This window comes from Macrosteles quadrilineatus, unplaced genomic scaffold, assembly GCF_028750875.1.
Source record: "Macrosteles quadrilineatus isolate MER2022 unplaced genomic scaffold, UCM_ALF_1.0 Scaffold_9__3_contigs__length_116548681, whole genome shotgun sequence".
Classification (NCBI taxonomy): domain Eukaryota; kingdom Metazoa; phylum Arthropoda; class Insecta; order Hemiptera; family Cicadellidae; genus Macrosteles; species Macrosteles quadrilineatus.
Genome location: NW_026542602.1, coordinates 93,095,725 through 93,117,971, shown reverse-complemented (window position 1 = coordinate 93,117,971; position 22,247 = coordinate 93,095,725). Strand labels below are relative to the sequence as shown.

General features: G+C 36.0%; 1 protein-coding gene across 1 annotated transcript in view; it reads right to left on the bottom strand.

Moving 5' to 3' along the window:
* Window positions 1–1,039: 1,039 nt before the first annotated feature.
* LOC129003134 (patched domain-containing protein 3-like) overlaps window positions 1,040–22,247 on the bottom strand; it is a 69,830-nt gene continuing 48,622 nt past the window's right edge. Inside the window, exons 4-15 of the mRNA XM_054431377.1 lie at window positions 18,868–19,147; window positions 17,614–17,831; window positions 16,965–17,146; window positions 14,349–14,528; window positions 13,265–13,428; window positions 11,064–11,264; window positions 9,882–10,013; window positions 6,393–6,538; window positions 5,746–5,913; window positions 4,862–5,074; window positions 2,945–3,154; window positions 1,040–2,394 (exon numbers count right to left, since the gene is read on the bottom strand). Of these exons, the coding sequence (XP_054287352.1) occupies window positions 1,387–2,394; window positions 2,945–3,154; window positions 4,862–5,074; window positions 5,746–5,913; window positions 6,393–6,538; window positions 9,882–10,013; window positions 11,064–11,264; window positions 13,265–13,428; window positions 14,349–14,528; window positions 16,965–17,146; window positions 17,614–17,831; window positions 18,868–19,144 (3,099 nt within the window). The 5' untranslated portion in view covers window positions 19,145–19,147 and the 3' untranslated portion in view covers window positions 1,040–1,386. The remainder of the gene's footprint in view (window positions 2,395–2,944; window positions 3,155–4,861; window positions 5,075–5,745; window positions 5,914–6,392; window positions 6,539–9,881; window positions 10,014–11,063; window positions 11,265–13,264; window positions 13,429–14,348; window positions 14,529–16,964; window positions 17,147–17,613; window positions 17,832–18,867; window positions 19,148–22,247) is intronic.

Here is a 22,247-nt window from a genome sequence, read left to right as displayed (position 1 = left end):
TTATACCCATTGTGGAAGGAAAAAACATAGGTGTGATACTCCCGTTGTATGCTGACTTCCCCTAGATTGCAAACAAAAAGTCACCTGATTGTAACTGTCTTATAGTGTATATTTGTTTTGATTTGATTGTTATTGTTCTTAAAATTTTTTTCGCAGAGGATACGCGTCCGGTAACCGGACGTGGATTAGGCGTCCGGCAGTTACTGTCATAACCTAACCTAACCAACCAAACTTGCTGATAATTAAAAAATCAAATGAAGGTTCAATTCTCTTCATAACATAAAATTATAAATGCCAAAAATTCTAACAAAAGATGTACAGTTAAGAAGAAATTACATTCAAAGCAAAATCTGTGACAAAAAGTTAAAGAAACCGATGGGTTTCGAACCAGGGACCTCTTGGATATCAGCCGAGCACTCTATCCACTACACCACGAACAACGCTGACCGAACATCGTATCGTTGTGGTAATGGCGTTCCGGGACCCCACAACCCGGTGACGTCACTACCGGACGCCTAATCCACGTCTGGTTACCGGACGCGTATCATCTGTGAATTTTTTTCTTAAAAGTGAAGTGGTGTTTGCTTTTAATATGACAGGAATAGCACACCTACATTTTTCCTACCACCATGAGTTTTATTTACCTTTATGGAGACAAAATGACTAGTCATCATAAATGTGTACGAAAGAGTATTTACATATTATATTATATAGTAAAATTATTATAAAGGTATTTACAGTTGACATATTTATTAAAGAAGTTCCTCTCTCACAAAAATTGTTGTTAACTTAAAATATCATTGATGTGATGGTAAACTAGATTTTGACATGCTATGAAAATAATGGTTTGGATCAAAAATGTTATATGAAACACGTATTCCTGTAAACATTACTTCACAATATCATAAGTATGTTATTATATACAATGAAAATAAATACATGGAATTATGCAAGATAGTTTTAACGTCTAGTTTAATAGGGTCAGTTCTAAGAGAACCCTGTTGGCATTATCACAGAATCATTTGAGGATTTTTATGATTTAAAATACTTAGACCTACAACATTACTTTACACTTTAAAAGGTTATAAATATTTTAAGTACTAATTAGAAAACTACTGAGTATTTTAAAGATACTCAGCAATGAACATAAAGCTTACAATGGTGGACTTATTACAACAGTAAGAATTTTATAACATAACCAAAGAAATTATTTTACTGTGCGCCTTGTTTTTCTAAAACTAGTTTGTGTTTCTGGATTTACTTTTGTCATTTTATTAAAAGTTAAAGTTGTGATATTTGAAAGCATAGTGCATTTAAAAACTAAAATCACACAATTCCACAGATGTCAATAATGGAACTTTATACAAGTCTTTGGGTTGCTGAAGTCTAGGGGTACCTCCCATCCCCAGGGTATGGCCGCCCATGGTGTGGCGAGTAGTGTTGTGCTCGTGGCCTGTTCTGATTTGACGCTGGATGACCTCTCCAAGGTTGCGAGTCCTCTTCACTCATGTACCCTCCGTTGTGGTAGGTCAGCGGAGAACGGTTTGAGCCAGAGTTAGGTACTGACGACTTTCTCCAACCTTCTACGTAACGTCTACGCTGCACTTCATCGTCTTCAACTTCTTGTCTGCGCCGCTGAGACTTTGAAGAGCTAGATTCACTAGAGTCCTCTCCCGAGGTTCCAAGTCCGAGGTCTTTTTCTCCTTCTACGATGAATTTCCCTCGGATGTTCCCATTGTAGGTGGACATTACGAGCCTGGGTGCGTCCGTCATTCCGTGAAGAGGAACACCAAAGTGCTTTCCGTTCCCGTTCATCTGAGACATCGGATGCAGTGAGGGATGAGGGATGCAGTAGGGATGAGGGAATGTTTTTTCTACTCGTGACAAATCAGACTTCTTAGGGGAACATGCCCCAGGTCCAAACCACGATAAGAGAACAGGCAGAAGGAACATTCCATGAAGAGCACCAAAAAATATAACGAGGAAAATCATCTTGAAAAACACCAGAAATATGTAGCTCTGAGCAAAAATAAGAGCGGCTACTCCGAGAATCGTACTGACTGATCCTTGGAATATAGGAAGACCAAGAGAATAAAGGCACTCTTTCACTCTATCCTCGACTCTTTCCTCTTTGGATGACATATAGGCGTAACAGATGTGAGCGGTGAAGTCTACGGAGTATCCGATGCACATGATGAGGTTTATCATAGAGATGCAGTCTAGGTTGACATCCCACAAGGCCATGTATCCGGCAACTCCAATCTCTATGGATATGATACAGAAGGCGACCCAAAGCGAACAGGCAAACTTGGGGATGAAGATGTAGGAGATAATCATCATGATAGTGGCACCGACAATCATGCTTTGTATGGAAGTGGGACGGACCAGCTCAAACTGGAACAGGTTTTTATAAGTTAGAAGAAAAACCCAAACGTTTGCATCAAACAGAGTAAAAATTCATTGCATCAAACCATTTCTTACAAAAATATCATATAGCGATAAAAGGAGTTTCCACTAGTTGTTTTATTATTGTAAAATGTTGGGAATGCTAAAACAATTTGCAGATATTTAATATTGAATGAATCCAGCGTCCAAAAATTAGCCGCTTAATTTGTAGGGTAACTTTATACATTTTGCTAACTAGTCTCTTGCAGATATTTCTAATCTAATCTAATCATTTTGCAGATGTTTCTTGTGTATGTCTGCAAAATTTTATTTTAAAACTAGAAAATCATATTGGCGAGACTGTAAAGAGTAAGAATTTGCAAGAATATGTGGCCAACTAGAGTAGAAATCTACTACACCAAACTGTTCATTCATACTTTTGCTACCTTTATGAATTATATCTTCTCTAGTATATTGAAAGCAATACCCAACCTGCTTGCTGATACCTTTTATCAAGATTAACCAACAAAAATAGCACACTTACAGAGTAGAAACTGACCTGATCAAAGAAAACAAAGTACGGGTGAAACACGCTAACGTTCAGATGACTCTCTTGACAGATTCTCCGCAAGTCTCTGACCATGTCTTTTTCCATGTTACCATCACTGATATTGACCGCTTGTATCATGAAGCGAGAAGCGATGATCCTTGTACCCGCGTCATTAAACTTCACGTCCAAGGAGAACGGGTTCGGTTTGAACAACCACAACTGTAAAAAAATTAGTTTTAGTTTTCATAGCAGACACAAAGTTAATAAATATGAAGTGGGTGGTTATTCTTTTGCACACATTGGAAAATGGATTTAATAAATTTTGTATCGTTCAAGATTTCATGAATTTAACTTGGTTTTATATTAGAATGTATTTGTTCAGATTATATTATTTAAATAATATTCAATTTTCTTGAACATGTTCAAAATTTATAATTTTGTTAGCACTTCACAACATAATGCTGCTTGTAGCAGGATGAGTTTAGACTAGTTTAGGATAACACATGCGTAGCTTTGTTAGTACTAGACACAGGGCCGATTTACCGAATAGGCACGGTAGGCACGTGCCTAGGTAGGGCGCGAGGCACGTGGCACGTGGCACGAGGCATTGGCTCTTTTGGGGGGCGCCAAATAATTGGAAAATAAAAAAAAATTGATGGTTGAATTTGCATGATTGCGGTAAACTTCTGATGATCCTTCCCGGCCGTGTAGACATCGTAACTGTCTCCCGCGACTGAGGCAAAATTCTGACTGTTTTCCACTTAGTGTTGACATAATTATTACCTTCCATGATCGCGGCAATATATGATCATATCCCGCTGTCAAGAGGGGATTATCATTGTCTCGCGGTGGCAAAATTCTGATCACCCCTCGCGGCCGTGAAGACATCATTGATCGCCCCCCTGTGGTCGATTGTACATAGTAATCGCCTCGCGCGATTGCGGCAAAATGGTAATGATTCCTGCTATCTTGAGATCATCATCGTATTCCTCAAATGAGGCAAAATGCGGAACGTTTCCCGCGATTTTATGAACATTATCTTTGTCTTCCACTATCGCGTTAAATTCTGATCACCCCTCACGGCCGTAAAGACATCATTATATCGTTCCCTGCGGTCATTTGTACATAGTAATCGCCTCCCACGATTGCGACAAAATTCTGATCTTTACCCGCGGCCATGTGGACATTATCATCGTCTTGCGCGATCGCGGCATTCTGATCATCCCTCGCGGCCATGTAGAAATCATTATTGTATCTCCAGTGGTCCTGTAGATATCGTAATCGTCTCCCACTGCCGTGAAGACATTGCAATTATTGTTTCCCGCGATTGCGGCAAAATGTTAATCATTCCCGCAGTCGTGTGGACATTATCATCGTTTTCCGTGATCGTGGCAATATTCTAATCATCCCTCGCGGCCGTGTGTAGACATATTGTCGCCTCCCGCGGTCACGGAAACATCACTGTTGTCATTCGCGATGGCGGTAAATTGAAAATTTCAGGTGGATATACATAATTCATGCATAATTCCCAGTAAAAAAAAACCCAAGCATAATTCTCGGATTCCCGGTTATCCGCGTTGGTGGATACCTTGTATAATTGCAAAAGGGGCGCTACTATTATTTCTGCCTAGGGCGCCGACAGGGTCAAAAACGGGCCTGACTAGACAACTGGTTCTTAGTGTTCTTGGTCAGGATTGTCTCTTGTCTGTAAATAAGATTAACCATGTTTTCTTCCTAACCATTCCAATAACGGCCAAAGATAAAGAAAATCTATTTTCTACATTCCAAGTAATAAAAGTTCAACCATAGTTATATATGAAACCAAACTAAAGTAAACTGAGTATACCTTTAATTCATGTGGTCAACAACACTCATTCTATTCCATGAAATAGGAAGAAATTGAGTGTAAAATTTAAAATATATTACCTCATTAAGTGTTTTTATGAAGCTGTCCTCTGTATCAATGGAGACATTGAGGTAGTCTTGGTTGCGTTTCACGTAGCTAACAAAGGACCGCAGCCAAGACTCTGTGTAAAGAGGAGTCGAGATGTACGGAGACGCTTCAAATGTCCGAGTCAAGTTCTCAATTTGATCTTGGATCAGAGGATCGGAATAGTTCAACTCACCTGAGAGGATCACCTGCAATTGATATTAAGTTATTTAGCTTTTTATGTAACTTGATTGATTCATATGTGTTATATATCGTGATAGACAAAAATTACTATCTACAATAACAGAAAACTTTGATGTACCAAAGACATTTTTCAAAGGTTGGTTCAGGTTGGTTTTAGAGCTTGTTCAAATATAACTTAATTAGTTTACTTGTTTGATAAAATATTTATATTCTAGCTATAGTTATCACATAGACAGAAAGTATACACAAATTTGATTAATGGTGTTTTTGGCTTCTCAGGACACCAAAACAAAGCGTTAATTATGGTAATCTTTGGTCTTGCCAATTGGACTTTGGATTTTTCTAGAAACTAAATCTACGTTTTAAGCAAATAAATTTGGATGAGAATATTTTGAAACATGATTAAATTCTGGCCTGTTCAAGCTTCATAAGCCTTAAAAACTTCTAATATTACACAATACAAACAAGTAGTTAAACATGAAAATGTGGGTTCTAATTTATATTGGTATTGGTAGTTTAAAAAACAAGTAGTTTATTAAAAATTATACAAACATATTAATTTGATTTATTACACATTTTGTTCATGAACAAAGACAATTTGTCTTATTTGACAAAAGAATAAGGTAAGTATAAAATAACATTGCACTGCAGAATTCTTACATTTTCTCAAACTTACTTGCATTCTGTAAGGAAACTCTCTGAAGTAGAAGTCCTCTCGATCATAGAACTCAATGGAGTAGGAGTCAGCTCTGGACAGTTTCCTCCGTTGCAGCCCTTCCTGCAGAGTAGTCAGTCCGTATATAGCTCCACTGATGTAGGCTCCAAACACCAACAGGACTATTACCTGAAAAAGTATGTCAAATAAGTGTGTGTCACCTATCTATTTTTTATTTTGTGTGCATTTTCTACGACAATAGATTTTTTTGCGTTTTGAAAGGAAACAGTCAAATCCCTGGTCTTGTTACTATATAAGTCGGTCTTTTTGTTAGATAGCATCATTAATTCATACCCCAATGACAAATGCCATCTTGGTCTGGAAACGATATCGATTGGAATCGAACCACCGACCTTCAGATTTAAAGGCGTGCACTACAACCACTAGGATTCCCATGACAACTATTTAAAGCTACATTTTTATTGTGATTGAAAGTGGGAAATGACAAAGCAAAATGGTAAAAACACCTTAAATTTGTTAAATTTTTTATTAAATAATTTACATTTATTAGTTTCTTAGTTTATCTGAAAAAAAAGTGAGAAATGACAAAAGAGAACACTTTTGAATTTGAACTTTTGAATTTTGAGCTTTTTAACTATTGAACCTACCTTGAAGGGCCACTGGTTAACACACCAAGCCACAGAATCTCTAAAGAACACCATCATGGCATTGTCGGGGTTGTCCTTTGGGTTGTCAGGGTCCTTAGGATTGATCCCTCCAGTGCAGAATATGCGGTACAAGCAAGATGCCTTACCTATAACACAAGTTAATCTGTTGTAAATAGATTTAATAGAGGGAAACGTTTATTATTGAATACTAGTGTTGTTACCTGTTGCTCGAAATTGAGCAATTCTCAAGTACCGGTAATTATACAGAAGTTATCTTAAAACTACAGTAATAACAGTCATAGTTTTCGATGAGTTTAAAAGACCCGACTAAATGCTTATGTAACTAACTGAAATAATCACACTATTTAATAGCGCTTTGAAATTATAAACGCTTCTTTCTTGTAAAAATATTTTAGCATTTTTTGGACCCTGCCTTATTTTTTAGTGTTTTCTACAAATGTTTCCCGACTTAAAGCTGTTACCAGTAAACATTTCTTGCATGTATTTATTTGATCTGACTTTAGGTAGGTTTACTTTAACACTGTGACAACATGATGTGTATATTCTTCTTTTTTTTACTTCCAAAATAAGTCGCTTAGCATAACTGGCAAAAATGACTCATCTCCCCAAGTTTGTGTATATATGATGTGCGGATATCACCAGGAACTGTGAGACCAGGCCTCTCCTCTACTCTTTTCATATGTATAAGACTTCTTATTAATTGTCTCCTCCTCCTGTTTTCAATATTTCTCCTTTAAACTCAAGAAATTGTCTGTTCTTTCATCAAAACTGATTGACTGTTTCGATCTGTCTATAACCTCCTAAATATTACAAACATCAATATTTACTCCCAAAAAGCTGGCGAGATTCTTTTTATATACAGCTGTTTTTGTTTTTAAATTTGTTTTTAATGTAATTCTTATGGGGAAAATGCGACCTTTGAGAGTGTCTCGTGCCCTTAAGGGTAAGAGTTTTTAAATTATAAAACCTTTATGCAAAACTACGAATTGAGACGAATTATTTGACACCTCAAACATTCAAATCGGCCCAGAAATAACGGAGGAGTTTTGTTCACAAAAAACAGCCCTCAGGTATTAATATAAGAGACTAGCTGTGTACCCGTTCTACGCACGGGGATCTTATAATATTCAGTTGAAACCTTCTTATATAACGAACAGCAGTTGGTTTGCATATTTTAAGATATGCTGGCCAAACTATTATACATAGCTTCATTTTATGTTGTTTTTTGTTGTTCCGGATCGGTATGACAATCAATAAAAGGTTAAATTACCTCTGTGTCTGCCGGTCGATCCTATAACGGTAGGCTTACTTTTATTTTTACTATCTGATCTCGTTTGCATGGCTCAATCACGTCCTGGTTGAAGTTCGTTCGCTACGCTCACTCACCTGTATGTTGGAGCTCGTTCGCTGCGCTCACTTTCCTTCAGGTTAGCTCGTTCGCTACGCTCACTTGCCTTCAGGTTAGCTCGTTCGCTACGCTCACTCGCCTCCAGGTTGCAAATTAGCTGTTGTCATAAATGTAAAAGAAATAATAGTGCTAGTGCTGCACCCTGTTGGTAATCCTTGTAACTTTAATGCTATTGAACATCACAGAACAGAACCAACTTGTTTAATTGAAACAGCTGTTAAGATTCAATAATTTCATTTCTCATAAGGTTAACATGGGCTTCCAGAAATTCCACGTCAAAAATCGACAAAAACTTGATTTTTAAGGGTTTACTGTTAAATATCTAACTGTCTCATATTCGATGAAATACGTCTAAAACCATCTCATATATGTATAGTATTTGGAAAATAAGTTTCAGGCGGGACAGTGCTATAGTTATTGAGGAGTAGTTGTAATAAAGTGCGTATTTTAGCGTTACCAAGAGAATGACAGATAGACAGACAGACAGACAGACAGACAGACAGACAGAAATTGAGATAAGGTTTGATTCGGTTTCTCTGACCTATGAAATGTAAAAATAACCAAAAAGTTCATTATTCTAAGCAATGTACAGACAAAACTCTAATTTTATTTATATAGATAGATATGAAACTAAATTATAAGTGCTTATTAAGAGATCACCATAAGCTGTGTTTTGTACCATTATCAATGTTAAATGTTGCATTTTAATGATTCAGACTTAAGAGTTTTAATAAATTATTACTTCAATAATGTCTTTAGAAGAGGTATGTTTTATTATTGAAAACTTGGTAACTTGGTCAACAGCAGACATAGGTAACCACTTAAATACGGTATTTATATAGGACAACCTACTATGTTAGGATGATTAGTACTACTATGATTAGTAAACAAGATACCGTAAAAATTATGTTTAGTACTTACTCAACAAAGTATATTTTGTAATCTTTCAAACGTTCTAGTACAATCATATTGATCTCAAAATCTCTTTTTTCCTGAACCTCATGACAAGAGACATGTACGTGTGAGCCAATGAGTCAATCCAAGATTATAAAGAATTATATCATTGCTTTCGCCATTGTGGCGGGCCAGCGCGGCTAATGCCGTGCCGGAACTGTCACACCTAATCAGCTGTTCTGGGCCTAGTTCAGTGTTACCACACCTGGTTGACTGGGTCACGCTCGCCAACCGTCAAACTGTTATCTTGAATTGCCCCGCGAATTAAGAGGGATGGGGTACTTCAAAAAGGATCTTTGCACAATGTGACTGCTTCAAGAAATGAAATAAACCATTTTGGTGAAACTTTCACATAAAACATAGTAAAACCAGTTTGAAATTGATTTGGCTAGGTGCAACTATGGGAAATTTAAGTAGAAAGAGGCTCAGTAATATGACTGTGGAGACATTGAGCCATATAGTGAACATTGCCCTTTCCAGGAAATTACAACCTTCACAACCCAGATAAATACTTTTAATACTTTTCAATGAAATGGCGACCATTAAATCTATATGTTAATTTAAGATCAGATACCGGCAGCAACATAATATCTCTGCGTATAAAAAGAAGACTGATGACCGTTTTGTTCACTACATTTACAACAATTGATACAGATTGCTTGGCTGCAAATATTTGTAACCAAACAGGATTGGTAGGTAGCTTAAAGAATATTTATTTTGTTTATGTAAAAAAATCTAATGATGTTTTCCGTCCAATGATTAAGTTTTGTAAAATAAATTTATGAAACTTGTAAAAAAGTGTTGATGATTTTTGTTTGTATAAAATCTGTGCTTATTTCACATTCCATATTTTATAAACCCATACGGCTTACTGATTTACAACAAATCCACCCTCCAATTAAATATTTAACCTTTTTGCACACTTGATACAGGAAAGAAAAAATTGCTTGGCCCTAACTTTCTGTCTAAATAAACATTTCTTTGTCCCTTTGGATCACTACATGTAGTTATGCTTTTTATCTTAAATTCTTACTGTGAATTACATCACAAACAAATTGTAGTCTTGGACAATTCAGTAACGTTTTAGTAAGCGAGAAATAACTTACCTGACAGAGAGACTGGTTTGACTTTGATACAAAGAATAGAGTGTCTGTTGTCATGTTCTGCGTATCCAGCCAAAACCATGCAGGCTGCAAAGAAGGTGATGTGCCATAGGAAGATGAACCCTACAGCAAAACCTGTGACAAAAACATCAATTAGAATCACAAACCATGCGGTTAATATGACAATAAGCTATAATGCTTTAGTATATCGAGTGAGGGTTATATGGATAATTTGAAAAAGAGTTTCAATTCCTATGTTGCAAAGGAAACTCAGCCACTGACAGCTTTGTGTCAGAAACCAAAACAAGAAATTTGTTTGTTGGCCTCTGGATTATGTTGAATATATGATACTGGTGTAAAAATACCTGCTTCAAGGTAACTTAATCCTGGTTGTTGCTAGCGTCGCAACTAGTTTAGACTTTCTAAAAGTCATCTTCAGACGCAAAGTTTAGCATCTATCTGAAGTGTATGTCTGAAGTCTAGAGTTGATACACAAAGTCTAGACTTTGCATCCATCTGGTCGTGACACACATTCCTTCACTGCAGTTACCGTTTTTGTTCCCATTTAATTGTTGTAAATGTACCGTTTTTACAATTTTAATGTCTGTGTTCATGTTTGTGTGTTGTACTGTGTGTGTAACGACGACCTTCGTATGAAGTGATCACCCTTTTGACATATTTGACGCAGTGGCGGATCTAGAACAGTCACAAGGGGATGGGGGGCAAACCACTGGTTCTGGGGGAACCCCCAAAAAATTCGTGTAAACTATGTCTCCAAAATGGCAGTTTTATACTATTTCTGTCTCCAAAGTTAGTGTGTCAATTATTTTACGCAATGTGTATGCACTACTGTATTACATATATATATATATATGTTTGCCCGAGGAGGGGGGTGGTCGCCCCCTTTGCCCCCCCTCTGGATCCGCTGACGTCTGAAGATGACTTTGTAGCAACAACCAGGATTACTATGAAGCAGGTATTTACACCTATTTCATAAAAACAAGAAAGTTCGTAACAAAAACACCATTGGCTCATATTCTTGTACCGGTAATCACTATTAATTTAAATACTCATGACTTTATATCACTTTGTTTGAAAATGCTGCCTTCAAAATACCGAAACATTTAAGCCCACTTCAACTTAAACTTTTTATGAAGGAACAATTCATCAAATGTTTTCACTCACTTGAGTAGAGACAGAAGATTTGTATGGAGGGGAAAGGACTAAGCATTCCTATCCAGAGGCTGACCATGTCAGTGACACTTGTGATGGTAATGGAAACTGCAGCGTCTGACATAGTGTGACCCATCCTCTCAGGAACAGACATGGTGACTGGTGTGCGACGCCAAGCAGCCAGCATCACAAATGTGTCATCTATACCTATGCCTGTAACACAACATCATCAGCATTACATATCTGCAATACAAGATCATCAGTACTGATGGAGAGCATTGCCTAGCAGCAAACGACCATCGCAAATGTGTAATTTATCTACTTTGCACATACTTTGCATTTATCTCTACCTGCTATATAGCATTAGCATTAGGAACAGTGATGGTGACTTATATATTGTTGATTGTTATTTAAAGTCTCCATTGTGCTCCTGTTGCAAAAAGCTAGTTATACCTAGTTAAAAACTAAGACCAACAACATTACTTTACTTTATCTTCTAATATTCAAACCGGTTCCCACCTCTATGGGAGGATTAGTCTTGTCATAGTATTTGAAAACATTTTGAAAGAAAATGGTCACTTCCGTCAAGTATAAATCACATACTCTGATTAGATTTAATCAAATTTCAACAATCTCGTTTGAAACTTCAAACGAGCAAACAAAAGCTGTGAACAAAGTTAGAGGTAATTAGCATGTTAGAACATAAATTTAAAAAAACTGTCAACCCACTATAGTCAGCCCTGAAAGTCTGAAACACGTCAATCAATCAGCATACGAAGTATCCTAAAACCCAATCAATGTCTCAATAGAAATGGTGATCACCTGGTGCCGGCCCTGTTGTGCAATTGTGTTTGACCTTTTGCAGACCCCCTAAACCACTAATGTACAATTTCTACACCAAAACACTTTCCTTGACGTACAGAAAGATTAATCAACATGGGATTTCTTCCTACAGAAAGCTAATCAGAGAACACAAGTTATACTTGAAGGGAAAAGTTTTCTTTCTAAACATTTTCAAGCATTATGACAAGACTAATCGCCCCCATAAGGGTGGGAACCGGCAATAACAGCAGAAGATGAAGTAAATTAAACATCAGTTATTGGTCTCATATTTTAACTATCTTGCTTCAGGATGCCTCGTGAGCTCGATGGAGACCTTAATTTACATACATCCCTCATATTATTAATACTAACAAATAAATCCATATCTGTGATTTATGTTTGCCTTTATACTCGGACAAATGAAAAATATACTTTTATGAACCTATCATTTCACTCCAACCAGTTAAATTGTTATACAGTTATTATTTGGTATTCTTGGGTGCTTAGTTTAATCTATATAAGTTTTAAGTCTTCATCTGCAACCAATGACAGCCGAGCAGTAGACCTATGCAGGTCAAACACCAGGTACAGGTAGAGGACAATTCTGCTGTTCTGGACTAATTGCTTATTGACGAGTCACCTTGGATTGTTTCACACTTGATTGTATGTTTGAACCCTTCATTTGGTCCGTACTGTATCCTTACTACAATTTGAATCTGGGTCAACCACGGAACTCAACTGGCTTTTTTTTAATATTGAAAAACAGTCCTGCAACCTTTAAAGACATACTTATGGTATAAGTGAGTGGTTTAAGTGAGTTTTAGCTCATCCAAATGAAAATCAGTAGTGAGGACAGCAATACACACACTAACACTTTTTTCATATTTTAATGTTCATTAGAAAAATATTGTTTTATCAGAGTAACTGAAAAATAACTACAACTAAGGTACTTAATTAATTAAATAAATACTCTTAAATAAAGCAATTACGTGTGGAGACTAAGCATATGTAATTTACAGGGAACTATATAATGTTGGGATTTTACATGAGTCCTTTGCAAGATTTTCTTTATCAATAAATTTATTATTACAGTAGATACAAATTTTCATATAAAAATTCATCAAGTAAAAGGAATAGTTTACTAATAATTTACATACTCTGCACTGTACATTGTAAACTGTTCCTTAAGAAACCAATTTGTAATGTCTGTAATTTTTTTCTTTTAAGATCATCTATATCAATTTAACATCTACATGAGATTTCTCAAGCATGTTGTTTTTTAATAGCTACTCCGCCCTAAATGTCTATGATAGTGTGGTATTTTCATTTCCCAATTCCAAACATCAAACACAACTATTCACACTGATAGTTGATATAAAACTTCTACTCACTGCACATGAGTAGTGGAGATACAAGGTTGATACCGATGAAGTCAATGCCGCAGTACATAGCCAGACCAAAGCCTGCGATTGTGCCCATAGCAGCCGACACATTACCCAGCAACCCCAACAGAGGCTTTGACCGGACCCAGTCTACCATCATACATGTCAGGACACTGCAACAACACAGTCAATTAGGTTAATTAGTCAAAGATACAAAGATAATTGCATCATTTCATCTTATGCTGTAAAATAATATATATTCATTTTAGGTACGGTACTCTAAAACATAAAGTGTTTAGAGTCAGTTTTGTTCTCACTGTGTGTCAATTCTTTGGAGGATTTGTCACAAGAATTTATCATATTGGTTACATTAAATAGCTCAAGAATAAACCAAGGAAAAGCGACTATTCCAAAAAGTATTTTTATCGATGAATGTACAGTGCTAACTTTGACCAAATGTTGGCCAAACATTGGTAGGTAGTGTGTTAAGGCTAATATCCATGGCAGCGATGTGATGGGTCGCGCCCTGTTTCAGCCTCTAATATTTATCAGTATAGTTCGTTTTTGTACTGACTCATCCCTCCCTCCCTTTGCTTGATAATTTACATGCTCAGGTCTGAAATCAGTGGACAGGCTAATGCAAGGTTAAATGAGGCTGATAACCTCTTGAAAACAAAAACAAAAGTATCAGGATGTCCTGTATTTGCAGTAGTTGTAGTGTCTCGTAAGCTTTTTCAAAAAACAAAATCAAATCCATACCGGTACTTAAAAATACTAGAAGTGTATGGTTAAAAGTTGAATTGGCTTATTATAAAACATCAAATCCATGCTATTTATTCAGTTCAGCGTTGAGGATTTGACCAAAATAAACTTAACAAATAGGAAATAGAGTACAGAGGTACAATGCCATCAAACTATGCCTACTTACTTAATATTTTACACTTAGAATCCTGACTCATTGCACATTATTCCAAATTATGCTTAAGTAAAAAATCCATAAAGTATATAGCTCAATATTTATAACCTATAAACTGACTTATAGCAAAATGTATGTCTGTAATTCCACATAACTAAGCATACAACAAAGACCCACCTGAACACAGCCATGATGACGAATGTTGAGCCAAAGAACGGAACGACTCCCTGAGTGTTTTTCTCCAGTTCAATGTCTAGAGTTCGAGATGCAAAGCGAGCCGTTGAGATGTACTTGAACATTCCGGAGTCCTCAGCTTTACCTACGGCCGCTAGGAACGCTTCCTCCCACACTGCTCCTCTGAACATAGACAAATGAAATAATTCACATTTTCTATTTACAAATATCAATAAGTATAAAAATTGCTTGTATATCAACGATAAGAGCTATAAACTCTCTCTATGTTCTAATCTCATAAATTGATTTAATTACTCATTTACTGTACTCCAGTTTATATTTAAACTGAAATCTCTCTTTAAATCTTCTCGCTAAAGAAGTCCTACATTTTGTACGAAATATCAACTTTATGTTTTGTGATCTTATTTTTGTTTATCTACTAGTAGCCGGTGGAATATACTTTTCTCAGATAAGCTAGCTGAAATCTATTGCTCAAAAAATTCATATCTAGCCACTTGGTTTTCATTTTAAACATACATTTATTTTAGTTTTTGGTAATTCAATGGTTGATAGCTGGGTCAACATTCCCCTGTCACAGTCACTTATGGCTTGGCGATGTGACTTGTATATGTCAGCAAGGGGAAAAAACAAAAATCTAATACAATTTACATTATATTGTAAAAATAAAAATGCAATATATTTTAATGATAACAAACTACAATCCATTTGATCCGACAAAAAAAATTGTAATTAATACCAAGTTACGATTAAAACATAATTTTTTATCAAGAGTGTATCTGAAGGGTTAATTTTTACTATTACTACTTTACTTATGAAATAATCAAAATATTTTCCCTGGATAACCTTAAACAGCATAATTTTCAATAAATATAGTTACAGTTTTAAAATAATCCTGATGATTAAATAAAAAAAATACCCCCGCAGCAGCAAACCTGCCGACTAAGCGAATTTCCATTTGTCTGAATTGATTTTCAGTTAAATATATTTTAATAACATTAGGTTTAACGAGTACCTAGGTTTGCTGCTACAAGGAAACTAATAAAGTGTGTTTTTGAGTAAAATATTGATAGCTTAGTACAAAATAAATAAATTTGCCAAGTTTAATCAAAATATATCCATAAACAAGCAAACTACAACATTTGACAATATTCTCCATAAGAATAACATGGGAATTTTAAATTTACAATTTTTTAAATTTTCTCCGTTACTAACAATCGAACAAAAATACTTTTATATACTAAATTATTTGTTTTTTTAAGCTCTTTAAAAAGGCTTAAAGAGAAATCGGAAAATTTTGTGTTTTGAGGGTCAAAAGTGAGAAAAACCAATTTTTACCCCATAAAACCCCCCGTAAAGCCCCGTTCCCATGGTCCGATCGTGCTGGTTCGCGAACTCATTCAAGTTTATCCCGCTTTACACCTTTAAACCAAATTTCATCAAAATCGGACAAAAATTACTCAAGTTATCGCGTTCACGGACGTATATATATATATATATAAGTCTATATATATATATATATATACATATATAAAAATTTGAACGAATGGTGTTTTTGGCCTCTGGGGACATCAAAATGAAAAAGTAAATCGGTCCCGGGTCTAGGTCTTACCGTGCCACCTACGGTAATAGCTACTTCCCTATAGGGAAATTCGCTAATAATAGAACTCTAATAGTTATCTTTTCTGGACCCATACCATGGCATTCCTCTATCAATTAATTAATGACACGATAGTGAGTTTAATTATTTCATTACCTCTTCAGATATGAAGAGGTTCAACCATTACCATAAAACATGTTTTTAAATTTAAATTCCAATGGCGTAAAACACAAAAAAAATATTGATTTCACAAGAGGTCTTTTTATTGAGATGTATTATTGTATATCCAGCTTTCATACCTTTTGCGACATATTTGTCTTAGTTCACGTATAAATGATATTAATTAGTGTACACAATAAATGAAATGAGTTTGACTAAATACTAGAAAGTAATTTTTCATAAAACAATCTCAAGTTTTGGCGGCATTATAAAGTCCAGATATGGAAACTTGCTGAAATGGCAGAAGGCTAACTGTAGTTAAGTGTGTCAAATAACCTTGACCCAGGAAACTTGGGGGAATAAACAGCACAACCTGAGCTGGCTGGAATGGTTCATCCTCTCAATGATTAAACTACTCATATAACCTTCTGTATACATATGTTGTTCCATTTAAAATGAATGATATTTATCATAAACTTATATACTGTTACCATTGAACTGTTTGAATCCCTAAACCACTTTTCCTCCAGTTCTCAAGTTAACTGTCCAGATCTAACATGTTTTAATCGTCTAAATTGACTGATTCTAGTTCAATTAGTATGTGTTTTTATTTATAAAAAATGAAAAATGATTAAATTGAAGTAGTTACCATAATACTGTACGTGAATTAGTTAAAAGAAATACTACAGGACATGGACATACATTCATTCGTAAACAATATTATTTAGTTAACATGTTTTTAGCATCATATTCAATATTAAAGTTGATGAAAATATATTTTGTAAAAAAGTAAACTTCTGTGTGTTTGTTATCAAGAGATGTTTGCTACCAAGGATCTGTACCTTGCATCCTGTGTCTTAGTGTCTGCATTGACAAAGTAGGCTAGCTGCAGCGAGGGTACGCTGATGATGATGCCGTCATCGTCCACCACCGTACCTCCGAAGTAGACTGGGAATGTGTGAGCGTCCCACGTCACTGGGTTGAACATTATTGGAAATGTTAGGTTCAGCGTTTTGTTGACTACCTGTGGAACAATGCTTTATGAAAATCAATGGTGATAACACACCTTTTTATAGTCCTTAAATAAATTCCACACAAGTATAGTAATATCTACAATTTTTTAAGACAGAAATCGTAGGTAGCGCACAATTGACTGCATATTTTTAGTTAAATATGAATAAGTGTAGAATGGAGTGAGAAAACCTGTGTAGCTTTGTTACAGACTGAGACCAGCTGTTTCGTAACCAGGACCATTTTAAAGCCTCCATGATCATGGACAGCTATATCTGGTTTCAAACCATTAAGAAAACTACTTACGTTTCTCAGAATCAAACTAGTGACGTTTTTATGTTAAGCAAACTTTATTCATGGCTCTTTACAGCTGAAATCATTCCTTGCTCTAGAGATATCTTTGCTATGCTCATCAGCACATCAGCAAAGATTAATGGATTTATTTCTAATATTGATAAAATCAGTCATATTCTCTCCTACCTCCTCCATGATGTGGTCAAGATTGAGAATGTCGTTCTCGAAGCAGTGGTCCACCCATCGAGCGCAGATGTCCTCGTATGTATAGCTTCGTTGCTCTTCACCAAACACTATGGTGGCGTTCTTGATGATTCCGTCTAATACTCGCAGTTCCTTCCACACTTCTACTGACAACATGTTGCTGCCGTGCTTTGGTATCACAATTACTCTTCCAAACCGACCTAGAATGAAAGATTCTGTTAGTTTTACGCCATTGGCATTGCTTATGTTAGATGTATATTTTTAGAGATAAAGTGCTGGGGAAAATAATGGAAGTAAAAGAACACATTAAGAGTAAGAAAATTAAAATCAATAGAAGAAGTTTATTTCTCTTTTACCTAATCATAGTCTTTACTCTTTACTAATGATAAATGCTTGTTTCATCACATACATAACTCAGTGTTTGTATCTATCATTGTTCATAGCATTCGTTAAAATAACAATACATTCTTCTTATGGCCTAGATATGTTTGTATCCTGGGTTTTCCATTTAATTTCATTAGATTGTTATGAAAATCAATATACCTCTCCAAAGAGTTGATAGTTGCCTGTTGCCTATCAGGTCTCACTTGCCGTTATTAAAAGTAATACACATTTCAACTTAATTTTCATAAAATAAAAGACATATTTTTACACTATCAATACATTTACACTTGTAATGTCAATATGAATATGTACAAGACAATGTATAGATTGGTTTGACCGGACTACACTCAGCACTCAGCAGAAGTGACTACCTATCAACACATTTGTTTAACTGGACTGGATCGGCAGGAAGTGTCCGGTACTGAAATGAATTTTCTCTGGGTAAAGATTTGAGACCACTGATCACATGTCTAAGGCTCTCCCAAATTTAAGTAAAATATTTGGGTTAGTTTTCAAGTGATTCCTGTGGCAATTAGGGGATGTCGATTTAACTTGAAAAACTTCTATCCGGACTGGCCTCGGTCCCAAAGGAGTCCGGTTGAGAGGTGGTTTACTGTATGCGTGTAAATGGTCTCAAGAAATGTTTAAGAAAGTTTTATTTCACTTGTAAAACAGCACTAAAATGTATGATTCTAATCAAAAAGTTAACTTATTTCCTTCTCATAATTTTCTCAATATCCAATTTTTCAAAACACACAACACTTATTTACATGTAACTTTAGTGACCTCTTTGACAACATAACCAATTCCCATAGAATCTCTATCAACTATTTAAACACTCTCAACCCTTACCTGGCCTGGTGATTCGGGTTGGATTGAATCGACTGGTGTAGTTCATTTTAAAGTATGTCTCGACTATGGCTCTCTCCGTCTTGCCTGGACCTTGTTGTGGACTGAACAGATACTCGGGGTCCATCTGGTAATGTATCTGGTGGTAACCGGTGACACATAGGAGTGTCAACAGCACGGGGATGATGAGGAAGTAGCCGGGAGTGTGGCCGATCTGGACTCCGAGCTTGTAGAAACTCCGGGTCAGGAGATTGTCCACACACTTCACTCCACAACCCATCTTCTGCAAGGAAATAGAAGTTTTTTTAGTAAATGCAGCAATATAATAATCCTCTGATGGATGTCGGATGACTTAAGAGTTCAAAAAATTTTCTTTTAGGAGATTGGCGTTGGAGGTACGATAAATAAAAGTTTTGGATGAGGAAGGAGTGTCTGAAGGGTGGTACCTGACACCTTTGATTATTGATAGAAATAACCATCTAATTTGCATACAACTGTAGCAGCTTTCAGAAAATAAAACGAACACACGTTAAAGTTGTTTAAACGTTTGGACATATTCTTTTTTAGCACCCTACAGACTTTTCAACCTATACAAATTATTGAGAGTAATTAATTGAGTACTACAGTACTTATTGTACACTATGACATCGTTCATGTCTCATTTAACAAAAATTATCAATAGGACACTAGGAATTGCTTATTCAGCTATATTCATTTTTTTTATCATTGGCTATAGCTGATCCTTTTAGGTGACCCAGAGGATGTCTATTTGTATGCTATAAAAGCCAATGGTAGTACCGGTACCTGAGATACTACATCATGTTGATGATTGACTTGTGACTAAAGAATGAATGTGCAAGTTGAAAGTATAGAAAATTATAGTTAACATTGTGCTTTTTTGGTATATTGTTTTGTATTTACTCTTTCTGGTTGTAACATAGTCTTGTATTGGTAACAAAATATTCTGAGGCAACAATTTGTTACTACCTACTTAATCTGTCACGATTCCCAACATATTTTTCCTACCACTGCATGGAAATGATCATATTGCTACACCTGCAAACAGTACGCAAAACAGCTCATTTACGCTAATCAGCTGATTTCAGCGGATCGTGTACATTAACAAGCAGGTAATAACATAACCTAAAAAACAAACAACGTTTAAAAAGACATTTTATATACAAGCAAACATTTTTTCAGTATAAAGATAGTGGTGGTAGGAAAAATCTTGTGTAGCCTATATTACGAGCACAAACAATTATTGCCACTCTCAAAATGTATGGTCGCACTCAGCTAGCGGCAATGATGTACTTTGCCCTTTTAATACAGTACCGCACACAAAATAGCTATTGACAGTTGACATTCGCACGCGCCAAAAACCGTAAGACGATAAGCGGCGGCTTTTTCCGGCCTATCAGCTGGTCAATCACCTGAAACGCGCGGTGACGTAATGCCAACGCAACAATCATAAACCCTCGGGTTTGCCGCAGCAAATGTAACCATCAGCTCCTCAAGAAATTATGCTTCCACCTTTCACCGGTTGTCTGTTCCTATTTCCGATCCTGTGTTTCCTACCGTCGACGATTCTTCCATAAACTTTGGGCTCATTAGCATTTTTTATGATTTATAAATATTAAAATAATATCAAAGGACGAACTACTTTTTTGCTGCAAGAACTTAAAAACTATTAGTTATGGCGTAACTTCAACAAGGAGCGGCATAATGTAGCAATTTGGGAGTCCGGTTAGCGTTGGTTTCCGGTGTGAGAACGGTGGATTCGAGCCCTGACATCTACAATTTTGGGTTAATGGTTTTGGGCCTCTTTAGAAGTTCTGTTGCTCCATTGAAAATAAACTGGCGAAGACACTAAAGAACTAAGAGACTGAATCCAGCCATTATACATAAAGGAACAACCTAAAATAGTTCACTATTTAAATTTTATTTTTACATTCATAAACTACAGCCATGCAATGTTAAGAAAGTCGTAGCTTGAGGCTAACTACGCTAGTGTTATGAATGGAAGGAAGAGAATGGATTGCGTGAGATAAAGATGTGGGCGCGCGTCCTTAATTTGAACATTGAAATCCCAGGAAGCGGATCCAGGACAAAGGAAGGTGACATAAGTGTTTGTCTCTAGGTGTGGCTGTACTTGACGTGTCTGAGACAACTAGTGATGTTTGTATCAGTCATGTACGAGACAAAACATCAATCCCCGTGCTTTAAAACAAACCTACAGTATGAGTTGTGTCACTAACTGATAGTCAAATGAGCACAATAAATGGATAAAAAGTAACAATTAAGACGAATCAATGCGTGAATAAATTCCTCGAAGGTAAGGCAAACCATTCCGGGGCCTTAACATTGTAAAACAATATCACAGAGTTCAAGAGCTCACTTCACGAAGTCTCAATGATGGGAGAAAGGTGCAGTGAGGAGAATGTCAAATATATCCAAAGTGATCCAAACCAATTAAACTTTTATGTTACTCCGAATACAACTTTGAAGATGAACCTTGTTTTCATTTGTGTTGAAGCGGGAAAGAGTAGTGCGTTGATGTTGTCTAAATATGCATCTCCTATTTTTGGAAGATGCAACAGTATGCCCGTTACCATTAAATATAATCAACAACAATCAATAGTGTTATATATTCATATATATATATATATTCTTTGATTAAAATACCAGAGTACTCGCAGTATAATAACATTAGGTAAAACGAGAAGACCTCAAACATACATTAAATTGTCTACAACCATAGATTAAACTTACAATCCCTCCATGGCGATTTTTCATTCATATGGAACATCATAAGAAAACTAGTTATGTTTTTGTTGTTTGGTGTTTATTTACTAGTATTGCTATTTCACTAACTTTTAAACATAAAAATAAAATATACCTCTGAAGCATGAAAAAAATTACCCAAACGAAGGGGAAATCGTTTATTCAACATCAGCGCACAACCTTCCGTGAAACACCAAATCAGATTTTTACAAAAGGATGACGTGCACTTGAGCTATTTAAAATCAATGCTGCTGCACACTTGCTTATAATTGTTTGAATACTACATCGGTGACCGACAATGTCGGAATAGATTACGTCAAAAAGTGACACAAAGATTGTGTCACAGTGGACAAAGTAAAGGATAAACGTTTTCCTAGTGTCAGTGTCAGTAATTGTTAGTGCAGTTGTCGTGTTGTATTATTACACAGTAGGAAGTGCCACAGCAGTTTACACATCAGACGAACGGAAGGTAATGATTTGGTCGTGCGTAGTACAGACGTGACGGCTCCTAGCTGTCAACGACCCAGTCATGACGTAAGCAGTGACCGACCAGCCTCAGCCCTACTTTGACCAGGTAATCTTCTATTTCACGCATCTCCATG